Source organism: Gymnogyps californianus, chromosome 1 (assembly GCF_018139145.2).
Source record: "Gymnogyps californianus isolate 813 chromosome 1, ASM1813914v2, whole genome shotgun sequence".
Classification (NCBI taxonomy): Eukaryota; Metazoa; Chordata; class Aves; order Accipitriformes; family Cathartidae; genus Gymnogyps; species Gymnogyps californianus.
The window spans coordinates 24,144,567-24,160,748 of NC_059471.1; the positions used below are offsets into that span (position 1 = coordinate 24,144,567).

Genomic DNA, 16,182 nt, shown 5'->3' on the forward strand with positions numbered 1-16,182 from the left:
TCCTTTCTGGATCCATGTTTATTTTCTTACATCCAAATTAAAACCAAAAAAACCCCAAACCTAGAAAGTCAGAAAAGAACATGAGAATTCAAAAAGCCTAAATATCCTTCAAGAAACACCTGTTGAAGACTGAGGAAAATTCTTGAACTTTCCTCACAGCTTCCAGTGTTATGCAATAGAGGATAATCTTACTCAAGATTTTGAAAGATTAATGGATGCCAGCTTCAGAGAGCTCTTTTTACCTGGTAAGTCATTTTTTACTGTATGCCAGAAACTACATTAGTGCAACATTAAGGCTAGGAATTCGATGTGCAAAAGCAGCTAAATTTTACTTCAGAATTTACTTCAGATACAACTCTTCTTCTCACACATACTGTATATGGTTATATAAGAAAATTTCAAGACTGCAAACGTGTCAAGGTTCTAGAAGTAGCACAAATAAAATATAATTAAGAGCTTAGAGCTGACCTTCTATAAATATCTCTGTAGTGCGGTATTAAAACTTCCGTGTGTCACAATAATACTATGTATTAATACATATTGACAAGTATTTGCATCAACAGCTAGCCAGAAATTTCATATAGTTGTTCTTTCTTTGGAACGTATGAGTTGTTAGCAATTACAAAGTATTGTGGGATTCAATTTACAATAGACATTAGTCTGGATGGTGACACTTTGGTCAAAACAAGCAAGGAAAAGAGAAAGACGCTTTAGCTAGTAGCGCCCTTGTTAGACCATTTAACTGAGGTGAGACTCGGGTCCTTGCTTCAGTGAACTTTTTTTCATTTATGCAAAGAAGAAATTGAACTCCACTGAAGAAATTGAGAGGCTCAGTCTGTAACAGCAAATAGTTCTGTATGTTAAAGCACCCTACTGAGGTTGAGGTCCTTGGTTGGAGAAAGGTAAAACAGCCTTTACAGGTGCATCTCTTCTGCCAGGTGAACGTTGGAAGCATTTTGTATATCTGTGATGCTTTTGTACTGGGGCCTTGTTTTCTGAAAGCTTTCTGGCTTTGTTCTTCTGAGAGACGTTTTTGAAATAGAACATTTCCACAAAATAAGAAAATAATTTGCTGCCTACTTGTTTTCTTATTCTAGTTGAAAAAAAAAATGTTTACATGGCATTCTCTGCCAATTAATGCCTGATTATGCGATGTTATATCATGTAATGTGGCTTTTTATTCCATAGGAGGTAGAGTTAATGCATTGTGAAATTCCTGGCTTTGCATTTCAGAACTCCATCATAAAGTTGTATGAACACATTTTTTGTACGTAATTCCCTTTGGATTTTTAATGCAAAAATTGAGAGCGGTTTTACGTTTCTTTAAAAACTTTTAAAAGCAGTATTGGCCATTGCACAGGGCTACAGGAGTGAAATCGTATTTTTTCCAGATATTAAAGCCTTTCCATTAGTGCATTGAGTTCTTATTACTCTGTCTTAACAGTTACCTTTCAATTCATTTTAGTGTTATCAAACTGACTATTGGTCAATCAAGAATAATAAATCCTTCAAGTCCCTGCGTGATCAGAGTAGAGGAAAGTGAGCAAGTAGGTAGGCAGCAAACATCAAATTAGGCAATGGATGATTCCAGCAAGGGGCTAAAATGAGTTGTTTACAAGCATCAGAGTTATATAGCGGCAAAGGGAAGTTATATAAATATTTCCTCCCTTTAAAGAACTGGTGGGTTGACCCTGGCTGGACACCAGGTGCCCACCAAAGCTTCTCTATCACTTGCCTCCTCAGCTGGCTGGGGGAGAGAAAATATAACGAAAGGCTCATGGGTCGAGATAAGGACAGGGAGAGATCACTCAGCAAATTACCGTCATGGGCAAAACAGACTTGACTTGGGGAAAATTAGCTTATTCTATTGCCAATCAAATCAGAGTAGGATAAAGAGAAAATAAAAACCAAATCTTAAAAACACCTTCCCCCACCCCTCCCTTCTTCCCAGGCTTAACTTTACTCCTGATTTTCTCTACCTCCTCCCCCCCCGAGTGGCACAGGGGGACAGGGAATGGGGGTTTGGGTCAGTTCATCACACGTTGTTTCTGCTGCTCCTTTCTCCTCAGGAGGAGGACTCCTCACACTCTTCCCCTGCTCCAGCGTGGGGTCCCTCCCATGGGAGACAGTCCTCCATGAATTTTTTCAACCTGAATCCTTCCCATGGGCTACAGTTCTTCACGAACTGCTCCAGCATGGGTCCCTTCCACGGGGTGCAGTCCTTCAGGAACAGACTGCTCCAGCGTGGGTCCCCTGTGGGGTCACAAGTCCTGCCAGCAATCCTGCTCCAGTGTGGGCTCCTCTCTCCATGGGGCCACAGGTCCTGCCAGGAGCCTGCTCCAGCACGGGCTTCCCACGGGGTCACAGCCTCCTTCGGGCATCCACCTGCTCTGGCGTGGGGCCCTCCACGGGCTGCAGGTGGATATCTGCTCCACCGTGGACCTCCATGGGCTGCAGGGGGACAGCCTGCCTCACCACGGTCTTCACCACGGGCTGCAGGGGAATCTCTGCTCTGGCGCCTGGAGCACCTCCTGCTCCTCCTTCTTCCCTGACCTTGGTGTCTGCAGAGTTGTTCCTCTCACATATTCTCACTCCTCTCTTCAGCTGCAGGTGCCGTTGCACAGGTTTTTTTTCTTCCCCTTCGTAAGTATGTTTATCACAGAGGCGCTACCACCGTCGCCGATTGGCTCGGCCTTGGCCAGCGGTGGGTCCATCTTGGAGCCAGCTGGCATTGGCTCTGTCGGACATAAGGGAAGCTTCTAGCAGCTTCTCACTGTAGCCCCCCTCCCCGTTACTAAAACCTCGCCACGCAAACCCAATACAGCAGCAAACATCAAATATAGGTGATGGATGATTCCAGCAAGGGGCCAAAATGAGTTGTTCACAAGCATCAGATTTATATAGCAGCAAAGGGAAGTTATATAAATATTTCCTCCATTTAAAGAACTAGCTGCTACCAATGAGACCTACTGGATGGTGTCAAAGAACATAAAGCAGACAAACAATGACAGCAGAATGCACAGTGTTTCAGAGTAGTTGATCATCTAAGTCCCGACCACTTAATTTTTAAAATGGAAAAAAGATCATTATTTTAATCTGATAGTTCTCTTCCAAACACCCTGCAGGCATTTGACTTTTTTGTGTTACTCAGAATTTATTCACTTCTGGATATAATTTAAACATTCATAACATCATTATTAGAATTTTGTATGATCAATTTTAAATGTTTATGTGAAATGGCAAACTAATAAGAAAAGGATTGCTTTTTGTAAAGAAGCATTAAGCAGTCCTCCTTTGAATAGAATCTCCATGGGATCAAAATTGGTTGTATGATATTTATAAATGTCCTTCTGTGAGTGTGTCTCCAGAGACAGGTGCTTTTGAGCATTAATATGACGTTGCTGTCAGATATGATGTATATAACACAAGTGTAGTATTTCAAAAGGTACATTTGGTCTGTTTCTGATTCAGAATATTTTATATGCTGTACAGTTGGATGTGCTGGTTTTAAAAGGAGACAGTTTCACTACTGGAAGAATGATTGATCTCTGATAGTGTTCATGCTGATGTGTGCTATAAAGTCTACCATAGCAAGTGTAAAAGTAATGAATTCCATACTTTGGTTAGCATAAATGTAAACATCACAGTTTTCAATGTAATATGAATGCAACTATAGTCATATTTTAAAAGAAAATTTATTATTATATAAATAAAATTGCCCTGACTGGCTTTCATAAAAATGTAAAATTGTTTCTCTCTAAATATTGTAGGAAAGAAAAAAGAATGAACATTTAGAACTATGATGCTGTATTTGAAACAGCATTTTCATTACCATGCGAAGGAGTATGTCAGTTAACAAGGTGCATAAATGTTTTGATCAAGTACTTATTTTAATCAAGTTACTTGTGTTTCGATGTCAATGATTGTTTTGCAGTACCAGTTGTAAAGCAGACTTGGGAAAGAGAAGCTGCCCTTATTGAATACTACAGTGATTATGCAGACATCTCCATTCCTACTATAGATTTAGGCGTACCTAATACTGACAGAGGTGAGCTATTGACTGTTGTTGTCAGATTTGCGCAAATAACTGTCTAAAGATGGTAAGTTTTATGGATGATATGTGTATTTCATGTATAGTACATAATTTAGAAATTCTGTATTTCTGTAGCACATTTGTGCAGCCTAAACTAAAAGAATGCCACACAGGAAATGGATGGGAGAGTACAGTTCACCTGTGTAGGTAGAATATTCTTTTTAGTAGAAACCTAAATACTGTGAGTATGAAAGCATGGTGCACTGATATACTCCAAGACACAAAAATTGGTGTTTTTACTTGGGGTGAGAGTAATAACTCTTGAATTATGGATGATCTTGAGTAAGATCATCAATAGTAGCAGAAGTCATAGATTTATTTCAAAAGACCCCAGACAGTGCCAACTAGTTACTGAGCATAAACTACTTGCCATATGGTATTCAAATATTATATGCTTGCGCCTAGTATGTCTTGATTTAAGCACAAAAACTAAATGTTAAGATTGGAAGATCTTTTTATGACAAATAATGTGGTTTTAAATTAATTTACTTTGTGTTTGAATAGAAAAAGGGCTATAGATATGATGGCTTCCATGAGTTTATTAATTTTAGGGTTTTTTCTTTCATTTGATCTATTGTTCTTAGGCATATAGTCTCTGCCTCAGGCTATTACTCACCTTCTGAATTAGAGGTGTCCAAGCTGTGGCCTATTAGCTTTATCTGGCCCACTAGGTCAGTTGTTCTGATCTCTGGATTGTTTCCAGCTTTCCAGCTGCCCTGTTTTTTTGTCCTCCACAGGGTCTATTAGAGGTGGAGAGAGAATAGGCAGGGATTTCCATTTGCACAGATGCAGTGTGACATGTGCAACCAGTGAGTGTTTCCAGGAGGTAGCAGACCTGCTGGGCATGTGCGGATCATCTGTAGAAGCCGGGCTCAGTAGTTCTAGTCACACCAGGGGGAAGGGACCTTCCATGTTTGGCCTTTGAGCATTGCTGTGGGGAGCAGTGGGACATGTGGGCTAGTGGCATTCTAAACTAAACAAATTGTGCTGAGTTTGCTGTAATACTATTTTTGTCCATCTTTCGTGATGGAATATAATATAGAAATCTTGGGTTTAATTTTGTAAATGTTCATATATCAGTCTGCATTAAGTTCATGGTTTCACAAAATCAGCGAAGCCGGGACTTCCTTCATTTCTTAAGCATAGAGTTACTGCATTTTCTCAAAAAATATTTTAACTGAAAGTAGCTTCAAATATAGTACCCTATCCTGATTTTTTTAATGATTGTTTAGTAATTGTAATATTGATAACAATAATTGCTTTAGACAATCAACTGTAATCTAGATGAATAAAGACTGTTTGCAATTAGATTTTTCCAGGATCTAAAGAAGATTCAGTAGAAGTCTGAAACTTCTTGTTTCTCGTCTTGCTCATTCTGAACAAGGGTGTTTCACTTCTCAACTCCTAGTAAAGGGTGTTTTACCTTTCAAGTTCATTATAGTATTGTAATAAATGTTAAGACCTTTCCTTGGAGGAAGTTATCAGGACCCGAGTTGCCAGTGATGAGTACAGTAGATTAATGTAGACTTAAATATTTATATAAAAGCAATGGACCTGCCTGATGCGTCATGAAATCTGTGAAAATATATTAGAGTATTTTGCAGAACATGTTTCTATCATAGTCTCCTCATTTTACAGTTTTTGAAATTAAGAGTAGCAGTTTGCCCAGTATTGTCCAACAGCTTAACAGGATAGCTGGAATAAAGCTTATTTTTCAGGTTTCCATAATTCAACGAATTTCCATACTTCAACATCCTTCAAAAGTACATTCCTGCATAGAAAGCAATGGTTGAGTTGGAACAATTTGTACAAATACCATTCAGCACAACGAAGGACGTAATTTAAACTTGCATCTCAAATATTTTGCCAGTCATTTCTAAAATGTTTTGCACAGTGCAGTAAAATATTTATTTAATTCATGAATAGTTGTTTATACAAAATCTCATTTTATTTAAATGTATATTCTGTTATTTCTCTTCCTTTAGGTCACTGTGGGAAAACTTTTGCCATTTTGGAAAGGTTTTTGAATCATAGCTCTCCCAGAACTCCTTGGTTAGTCATAGTGGATGACGACACACTGATAAGGTATACATTGCAATACTTCAGGAATTATCACTGTTCATGTCTATAGGAGTTTTAGCAATATTCATCTCTTCTTCTGTATTTAAGAGATACAGCTGTTTTATTAGTTATGTAGCTTTATATTCCTTTAAGGAAAAAAATTGTCACTTGCCTTCAGCATTCCTTGACTAATATTAAAAAGAATGGAATCTTGTAACTCGATAAAAACTATGCATATTAGTGTTATTATGTAATCATATAGTTTGAATATGATTACATGTTGTGATTCTTCAGTGTAGGTATGTCTGAGCTGATTGGTTTTAGTCATTTGCTAATACACTTTCTAAGATGTATTCCTCACATAAATGTGCCAGAAGAAAGGTTCCATAAGCTAGGGTCAGTTGTCAGAGCCACCCAGAACGGTGTCCAGGGACTTGCCTTTGTTAGGAAATTAGATCCCATTCACATGAAAACTGACACTGCAGTATAAGCGAAATAAGGCACACCGATCAACCAGCAGGATCACGTGGTCATGAACATAAGTGGTTCAAGACAATACTTTACATTAAATCATGTGACAGAAGAAGAATTTGGAAGAGGCTATAACTGTAAATAAAGCAATATTCATATAACTAAATCTACCTTTTTGTTTTTCAATTCCTGGGGAGAAAAGATCATTTGCAAAGATTTTACCATTATTTGGAAAAAATAATTTAATGTTTTCTCTGAGGTGAGACTCAGTTTTGCTGAGAAACTTTGCCTGCTTCAGAAGAATATTTTAAGCGAATTGATTCATCATTTGACCACCTTCAGTGGTCATATCTCGTAGTAAATAACCCATCATAAATTTCTGTTTAACAGTTTGTATCTCTGTTTTTTTGTAGAATTTCTGAATTTCTCCTATCATTTTTGTGCTATTTACTAGAATGCCGTTTAGGCTAGCAATGTCTGTTTCAAAATGAATGTCTGCATGATTCTTATTTTTTTTAATGGATTTTCATATTATAGTATCTCCAGACTCCGAAAATTGCTCAGCTGCTATGACCCAAATGAACCAGTATTTCTTGGAGAGCGTTATGGTTACGGCTTGGGAACAGGAGGATATAGTTATATCACTGGCGGAGGAGGGTAATTTATTTAAACTCCTACTGAGATCTACATCAGTCTCTGCTTTGAGTGCAAATGTTTTGAATTACAACACAAATCAATTTCAACAGAAACAGTGATGTTTCCTAGTACGATTAAAATGTAATGATGCTCAAAGACCCAAATGTCCTAACTGGTAAGAAGTTGTGCTGCCTATTGGGAACAGATTTGTAGAGCAAAACAGTTGGTGCTGAGGACCATGCATGTTTCAGAAGGGGTCATTTCGGCTTGACTGGTCCTGTGAACTGAGTGCCTATTATCAGTTATCTGCACCACATGTTCTCCTGATACACATCATGCAGCCTTGTTTCATCTGATAGAATTCGTTCTGCATGCGCAGAGACCATCTTACAATGTGATTCAAAGTGTAGTAAGCAGACACAATTGGGATGGTTGCTTAAAAAAATACCCTCATGATCTGAACTGTTGTGGAGTTTGCAGGAGAACCCAAAGCAGCACGCCTGGGGATACAAATTGTCGCAATGAAAATATTCGTTCCTGTTCTCTTTCTTTGTCCAAGTGTGGAGAAAAATGATCGTGATTCTCCTGTTTTTGAACTTGATGCGATGATTTATGGAGAGGTGGCTAAGCAAGGAGTTTGATGTTGATGTCCTGGAAAATAGTTTCTCATAGAAAGAGATCATTATGGGTTGATCTTATGCATGAGACACATGGGTCCCTCTGATTGTTTGCAAAATTTGGTTTAGATTAACATGTATATGAACTTTCAGGTTGGCTCATATTGCAATAAGAATGATCTTAAGACTGATCTGTCCATCTTGTGTGTCTAAAGCAAGTAGTGAGGATATCTGAATGTCCTTAGTGTATTTCTCTGTGGAAAGTAGTGGCTATAATAACTTCCTAGATCCTTACCCATCCATGAGTAAGTAAAAATCAATTGACTGGCCTTCTCATTGTTTTGCATAGATGCATAAGGTCTTACTTAAGTAGGGTTTATGCTTGAGTTAAGAAACAGACCTTCTACTGGTGCTGGTATGTTTGTTGGTTACCAGTCTTATACTTCTATATCTTTTTAGTGTTTACCTCTTAGTTTCTATTCTGTCATCTAGATGTGGAAATTTGGGGGTTATTTTCATTCTCAAGTTTGAGCAGATAAAGGTACAGACCATCCATCTTGCTCTGTACCCTAATTTTGAGAAGGTTCATTGTAAGTGAAGAATTCTATATAACTGAAGGGACACAGTCCAGATAATCAACTAGCAAGTATATTCCCTAAATGTGTGCAATTTACATCACACCTTCTGTGTAGCAACACAGGCTGGTCACAAGTCCCAACTCTTCCCGCCCCCCCCCCCCCCCAAGGCTCTAGCGTATTATTCCTTTTCTGTTTGATCTGAGTACTGAGATACGACTTCCTATTCTGCTCTCCACTTTTTTTTCTTTTTATGATACATGCAGTCTTCAAAGTTGCAATGATAGTGATGGAGTCTTTTACAACTTTAATCTGACAGTATTCTCAGGTCAGCCTTTTTGTCTTAGCATTCAGTATTTGTAGAAGTTTTGCCATGTCCCAGTGTCAAGTGAAGAATTGTCACATAGTGAATGAACTCATGAAGCCATGTAGCAATTTCAGAGTGTGAATCTTTTTAGTATAACTTGTAGTAGCTAGAGTACCCTGTATTCTGATTGGACTGGGTGGATGATGTAACTTCAGAAAAGGCAGCTATGGAGTACTAGACAAGAGTATATTCCCTCAGCTGTTGAATTTAAGACATCATCGTGTTTCTGGTCTATTGAAGGCTTATTTTAATGATAATGATCTAACAGCTCCAGGCTGTGGTTGATACTTAGATGAGCAAGAAAGTTAGGATGAATAGAAGAGCCTTGCAATGGCTTCAAGGAACATTTTTCACTTATGGAGAGAACTCTGTATAAGAGAGGATTCAAGGAATGACAGTTCAGGTTTAGAGTTCTTTTCGTTTAATTGCTACATGATAACTAACTGGACAGTACATTTGAGTAAGATAGAGGAGAATATCATAGAATCATAGAATGGTTTGGGTTGGAAGGGACCTTAAAGATCATCTAGTTCCAACCCCCCTGCCATGGGCAGGGACACCTTCCACTAGACCAGGTTGCTCAAAGCCCCATCCAACCTGGCCTTGAACACTTCCAGAGATGGGGCATCCACAGCCTCTCTGGGCAACCTGTTCCAGTGCCTCACCACCCTCCCAGTAAAGAACTTCTTCCTTACATCTAATCTAAATCTGCCCTCTTTCAGTTTAAAGCCATTACCCCTTGCCCTGTCACTACATCCCTCTCCGGCTTTCTTGTAGGCTCCCTTTAGGTACTGGAAGGCTGCTAGAAGGTCTCCCTGGAGCCTTCTCTTCTCTAGGCTGAACAACCCCAGCTCTTTCAGCCTGTCTTCATAGGAGAGGTTCTCCAGCGCTCTGATCATCTTTGTGTCCTTCCTCTGGACTTGCTTCAACAGGTCCATGTCTTTCCTGCCATGAGGACTCGGGAGCTGGATGCAGTACGCCAGGTGGGGTCTCATGAGAGCAGAGTAGAGGGGCAGAATCACCTCCCTCGACCTGCTGGCCACGCTTCTTTTGATGCAGCCCAGGATGCAGTTGGCCTTCTGGGCTGCAAACGCACATTGCCAGGTCATGTTGAGCTTCTTGTCAGCCAACACCCCCAAGTCCTTCTCCGCAGGGCTTCTCTCAATCCACTCATTGCCCAGCCTGTATTTGTGCTTGGGATTGCCCCCTTCAAAGTCCTGGCCAAATATAGAAGGAATTATCAGCTGTGGTAAAAATGGTGGCTAGCTAAGTAATTGTTGGAATAACAACAATTGGCATAATTGGTATAATTAATTTTCATTATATAAAGTAATTATCTTTGAGAAAATGCCTCTTGCACTACTTGTCAGTACTGACTTCTCAAATTTTGAAATTTCAGATATGTTGTACCAGAGGGCTACATTTTGTCTTGCGGTTTTATATCATTTTGCAATTTTTATTAATTACAGTCATTTGGCTTCTCTAGTAGTTATTGTCTTATATGTTTCGTTTGCTTTTTTTATTCAGGATGGTTTTCAGCAGAATAGCTGTTCAGAAACTACTTGCTAGTAAATGCCGGTGTTACAGCATGGACGCACCTGATGATATGGTCCTTGGGATGTGTTTCAGTGGCTTAGGAATCCCCATAACACATAGTCCACTTTTCCATCAGGTCAGAGAGTTATTTTTAGTAGTATTTAAAATATATTTCATTCTTTTAAGTATACACATAAAACAGGACTCATGAATATTGCAAACTCATAAATACTGCAAACTCAATCAATATGTAATAGCGATAATCAAGATGCTGCTGCTATACCTTATTTCTCTGCAGAACAAGTTTATCAAGCAAATAAGAATATTCTCAAAGCATGGATTACTACAATGCTTTAATAGTTTATAAGATATTTCAGTTATATTATGACTACATTTTATAAAAAATGCATTTTATAAAAAATGCAGTCAGAGGTGGGAACTTTGAGAAACAAATAGAATTAGGAGCCACATGTTTTGAATAGTTGTGATATGTCCTCTAAGAAAAGGAAAAAACCTCACCCCACAGTATTTTTTTCTTCAGGTAATGGAGAACTGACTGAAATTTTTCAATAGATTTGTCTTCTCCACTTATCCAATTTTTCTGTTGATTCAGTGTTTACTGTTCTGAAATATCTCATTAGTGAAGATATAAAATGTAAAAGTATTCCCAGAACTGTTGCTTTTGTGGCGGATTCTGAAAAATGGTATAAATATGATAAATTGCCCTGTGCTAGCACAAGGGAAAAAGAGGTCATAAAACATGATTTTCTTGTCAGTATATTCTCCAGTTTGGGAGAAGTGGGTTGGAATAGATTTGAATCCTGTTTCTGTTTTCCACAATATTAACAGTCTAACTGTAGTGTCACAGTGGGAAAACACAATGCATTGAGTCCCAGAGAGATTTCCTGCCTCGTAAACCAAATAGACACTTTACCTTCCTCCCATGGCATTAAAGAGAAGAAGCACTTATGGTTTTTCCCAAACAGTGCACAACTTTTTTTAAAAATCAGCATTTAAATCAGTGTAGCGTTTGATGTTTTTCAGGTGTTAATGTAGTTTAAAAACTGGGAAGGCCTGTGTATCTGAATATGAACTGAGATTAAGATAAGAGGCTACTTCAAAATTAGTAGATTGCCACGTAATTCAAAGCAGCTGTCGGGGGGGGGAAGTTTGGTATTTAAATTATCAGTTTTTCTTATATTAAGATTCTCTTTCTGATTACATTTGCGATTTAGAGAAATGGGAAGACTGAGAACGCACTATTCGATATTTTAATTCCTTGTCCATATAAAAAAAATCATATGTCTTTACTTTCGTGTTTTGTTTATCATCACGTACTCCTTTCAGTATAGAAGGCAAGTAATGTATCTTATAAAATCAACAGAGTTACTGAATAATTTGTGCTTGCACAGGTGTTTTTAAAAAACCAAACACCTAATGAAAGGAGAGACTGAAACAGCAGAACTCATTTTACAGATTTGTAGGAACGGCCCTTATACAACAAAACAAAGCACTTCCTTGTAATCCTTAATGGTGTGCATTTGATGCTGAATCACTTTAAAAGTGAAATCCTAGCAGTTTGATTTTCCACATAGAAAATTACATTTGAATTGTAATTCATCTTTACTGTTGCTTATAACAAATTCTAATTTAACATACCTTGAACAGAAATTAACCCTGGGGGGAAAACTACTGAATAAAAACTGACTGTGCTTATTCTATGAATTCCACTGTTATGCAACAAATATTTTCAAAATGAGAAAGCCAAAATTGGATTTTCTGTCAACCAGAAAATTATTTTTTAAAGAGTTGACTGAAATATTATGATGTACAATGTTCCTTGAAGTACATGAATACAAAATTGTACTGAGTATATATTATGAAACAGAAGCAAAGATATCTTCATCCTTAGAGTGTCTATGATGTAACAGTGTTTGCTCGCTCTTACTGGTTTCCTGTTTGCTACATGCTAAGGTAGATACGCATTCTGTAACCTGTTCCAGAGACTTTTGACATGATGAGACTCTTAAAGAGAACAGGAACCTTCCCATGTTGAGTAGCAGCCAAGATTGTGGTCTTAAAATATAAAATCTGGGCAAGAGCAACATATTTGGCTTTTGTAGAATACAAAATACAAATTCTAGCACAAAAAAAAGTAAAGATTACAATAATTGATTCCACAAAATGTAAGGAAGAAGAAATTCAGGGAATTTATGTCTTAAGGTCAACCACCTATAAAACGGTATGATTCTTAGAGAGCAATGTTATAAAAATGATAGTTATTAGAGCAGATCTCATTCTTTTAGAATTATCACAATACCAAAATTTTGTCCATAGCTCAATAAAAAGCTGATTGATTGTCAAACAGCAAAAATCTTTGGTCTCAGGTATCTAAAAACTGTCTCTATCCAAAGTAAATTCTTCAGGTTTTTGAAACCTAAATGTTCATTAAAGTTTTTTTCAAAATTCTTGATGGAGATAGGCTCCCTCTTGATTTCTCCAGTGGAACTTTTAAAAATAAGCACTCTGTGGTTTAAATATCAAAATAAAAAAGCCCAACAACAACACATATTCAGATTTCTTAATGTCAAATTCTGTTGCCTAATTTTATGACCGGAGTGTATACAGAACTGCATGAAGAACACAGCATGTAGAATTCATTAATACCGCCATAAGTAGGTGAAGCGTGCAGTATTAAATCAGTTACTAGCTTAGGCGTCAAATCAGTGATTCAGTATCCAAATCACTCAATTTTCTTCTTGTGTTTTGCATCTAGAACAAAATGAATGTGTGCCTTTCATGCATTTCTCTTTACAAAAACTCTGTTTACAATGGCAAAATCTAGTTATTTTACCAGGGACCACTACAGGTGGGGCTTTTTTATATAATGATGCACTTACATGCCATTAAACTGTCAGAGGAAATGAAACATGCTTGGTACATTAAGAAGTCAGCTGCATAAGGTAGCTGTGTTGTAATTCTGTCTCTTTTGATATAACCTGATAAAGAATAACAATGCAGTTCCCTGGCACCACGATATTTCCTGTGTTTGGTAACCTTTCCCCATCATAAAACTTCATATATTTCAGCTGCTTATGGCCTTATTAGGATCCTACAATCATGCTGGCAGTGCTGGCAACTCTCATTAAGAGGAGGAGCAAGAGAATATTACTTAAAATCATTTTGTTATTATTGAACCAAAACTGTATATTTAAAAAGATGCAATACAAACTACACTGTTTATCACTTGCTTTCATAGATGGTGACCACTTCATCCTGAGAAATAGGGCAGATTTAGTATCAGTGTACTTTGTGGCATGATCACTGCAGCGCGAGTTGAAGATCTAAACTAATGCCTATCAATTGATTTAATAGAATGATGTAAAAACCCCGTCGTTATCATCTTGTATGTTTTGTCAATGCCACATTGTTTTGTTGTGCTATAGAGGCCATTGAACAGTGATACTTCCTTGTTCTAAAATTATTCTTCATCACTGAGTACTAGTGGTTTTGGTTTATTCTTCCATCTTAGGCAAGGCCAATGGACTACCCAAAAGGCTACCTTTCTCACCAAATTCCAGTATCATTTCACAAGCATTGGAATATTGATCCAGTGAAGGAATATTTCACATGGCTGGCACCAAACACGGAAGAGTCACTTAATGGAAAGAAAGTTGGATATAACAGAGAGGATTTATAAGCAGTAGAAGAATGTAAGTGTTGATTAATTTACTGCAGATGAGAGATAGTCACTACTGTGATTTTTGTGTTGTTCTCATGTTGTTCATCTGTTCATGACATGGAAGACAATGTTTTGTTACTGTTTGTTACATCCCTTCAGAGCAATGGAAGAAGGCACCTAATTGACTTTTGGATTCTTTTGTTACACTTGGTTTCTTTTTAAAATGTTTTTGGGCTTTGTATACCAATGAACTTGACACACATTTAAAACGTCTCATACAATGTTATCTGTGTTCTGGTTTGGACTTTGAGTCAGGCAGCATCGATTTCCATTTCCTTCCTTTGTTCTCTCAAAAGCTGAAGTTATGTATTTGGGAGCCTAATATTGAACATGTGTTGAATATCTATTGAACATCATCTCTTATTGACCTACAGAAAACAGTTCTCTAAACTGCTCTGGAACAGGTTCTTGATAAATCAGAGAGGAGACATGACTTTGTCTCTGTGACCAGGAGCTAGATTGTGTGAAGGCTATGTTCCTTTATATTCATTTCACATAGAAATATTGCAGTTTCCTGGGCTAGATGGACCAAGCATGAACCACTGTTGTACCTGTTAAGTTTATTAGCATTTTAGAGAAATGTCATATTTAAAATCGAAAAAAAGGTTAAGGACAGGGATTTCTTAAGTGGCCACGGGAGGTCACTGTGGCTCCTTTAGAAACCTAAGTCACTGTGTATCTGTTTGGCAAGTACAAATGTGACTCTTAAGGATTTTTGCAGAACTAACACTTCAGTATTTCTGATGTGTGCATTTCAATAGTATATGGATGCCAGCTTTAAAAAGTTTGTAGTATTCTTAATTTATATCATCAAGATAAGTAATTTTATGCATACTACATGTAAAGAGTGATTCATATTTAAAATGTTCTTGATTTTTTTTCTTTGAGTAATTCAGTTTTGTAAAAATGTTTGTACAAAAACTGGGTTTAGTATGTTCTAATTTTTATATTGTAAAACTGCTCCTTTTAAGATGACAGTATATGGCACTTGTATGCTGTTACTTAACTTTGCGTGCTGTATTGTAACCAAATACAGGGTCTTAAAGCCATACTGCTGAAGAAATTTGTGGTTTGTTTTCTTTTAGTAGGTTAAAAATTGATTCCACTCCAAAGTAATGCAATACTTGCTCTTAAGTCGAAGTAGGGGAGCCACTGATTCCTGTTTCAGTAATTACTGAAGTTGTATAAACATTTGTTTGTGAATGTAGCTTGTAGAATTTTAAGCATTTGAATAGCAAGCACATATTCATAATAGATTCAAATTCTGTTTAAATGGGAGCAATCCATGTTATGTCTGTCTTTTTTCTTCCCACTATCAGTGCCTTAAACAGTAGACATTTTACTGATACCAGGACTATGTTCTCCGATACCATGGGTGAATTGTTAATTATGTTTACTGTTTAGAACTGTGAGAGCTGAAAGCTGAATAAAAGCATTCTTCTTTAACCTTTTGTGCCTTCTTCCTCTTTGCAAACCAAGTACAGAATTATTTAAGCACCTGTGTTGTAATTTTATAACCTGAATAGTATTCTATGGTCAGTTGTCCTAAAAGGCAGCTTAAACTTTTTTTTTTTCCACCTCCGTATTCTGTCCTGACATGCTTCCCCAGATTAGGTTAATTTTCAAGTCTCTAGTTTTGTGCAAATGAAAAATACTTCTGCAGTGGTCACAAATCTTGATGCTATCACAAAATACATGTCATTATCAAATTCTCCAAAGGTCTTGCAACATAGTCCAATCACTTCCAACTTCAAACTGGTGATATTTCACGTCTCCTTGGGCCCTCTCTGTGGAGGCAGGATAGGTCAGGCAAAGACAATTAGCTTTGGGTCCACGCTGTGTTGCACTTGTAGACTTCTGTCTTATTTAGAGATTGGGAGCCATCGACTCATTCATTGCTTGCTTACTCAGAGTTTTACTTCTGGTCTGACAAATGTAATAGTAGGTGTCTTAAAGTCCATCTTTTCTCTTGTGATTCGCTCTGGGTTTTACTGCAAGGATTCTGGAGGTATTAGTTAGCATTAGACTTCTGATTCCTGTCTTCATAGTTTTGAAAGCAATGAAGCAGTAATTTACTGAAGTAT

The 16,182-nt window shown here is 37.5% G+C and overlaps 1 protein-coding gene across 1 annotated transcript in view; it reads left to right on the forward strand.

Moving 5' to 3' along the window:
• B3GLCT (beta 3-glucosyltransferase) overlaps window positions 1–15,544 on the forward strand; it is a 70,113-nt gene extending 54,569 nt beyond the window's left edge. Inside the window, exons 11-15 of the mRNA XM_050901840.1 lie at window positions 3,935–4,048; window positions 6,079–6,178; window positions 7,163–7,282; window positions 10,348–10,492; window positions 13,889–15,544. Coding sequence (XP_050757797.1) covers window positions 3,935–4,048; window positions 6,079–6,178; window positions 7,163–7,282; window positions 10,348–10,492; window positions 13,889–14,056 — 647 coding nt within the window. The 3' untranslated portion in view covers window positions 14,057–15,544. The remainder of the gene's footprint in view (window positions 1–3,934; window positions 4,049–6,078; window positions 6,179–7,162; window positions 7,283–10,347; window positions 10,493–13,888) is intronic.
• The last annotated feature ends 638 nt before the right edge of the window (window positions 15,545–16,182 follow it).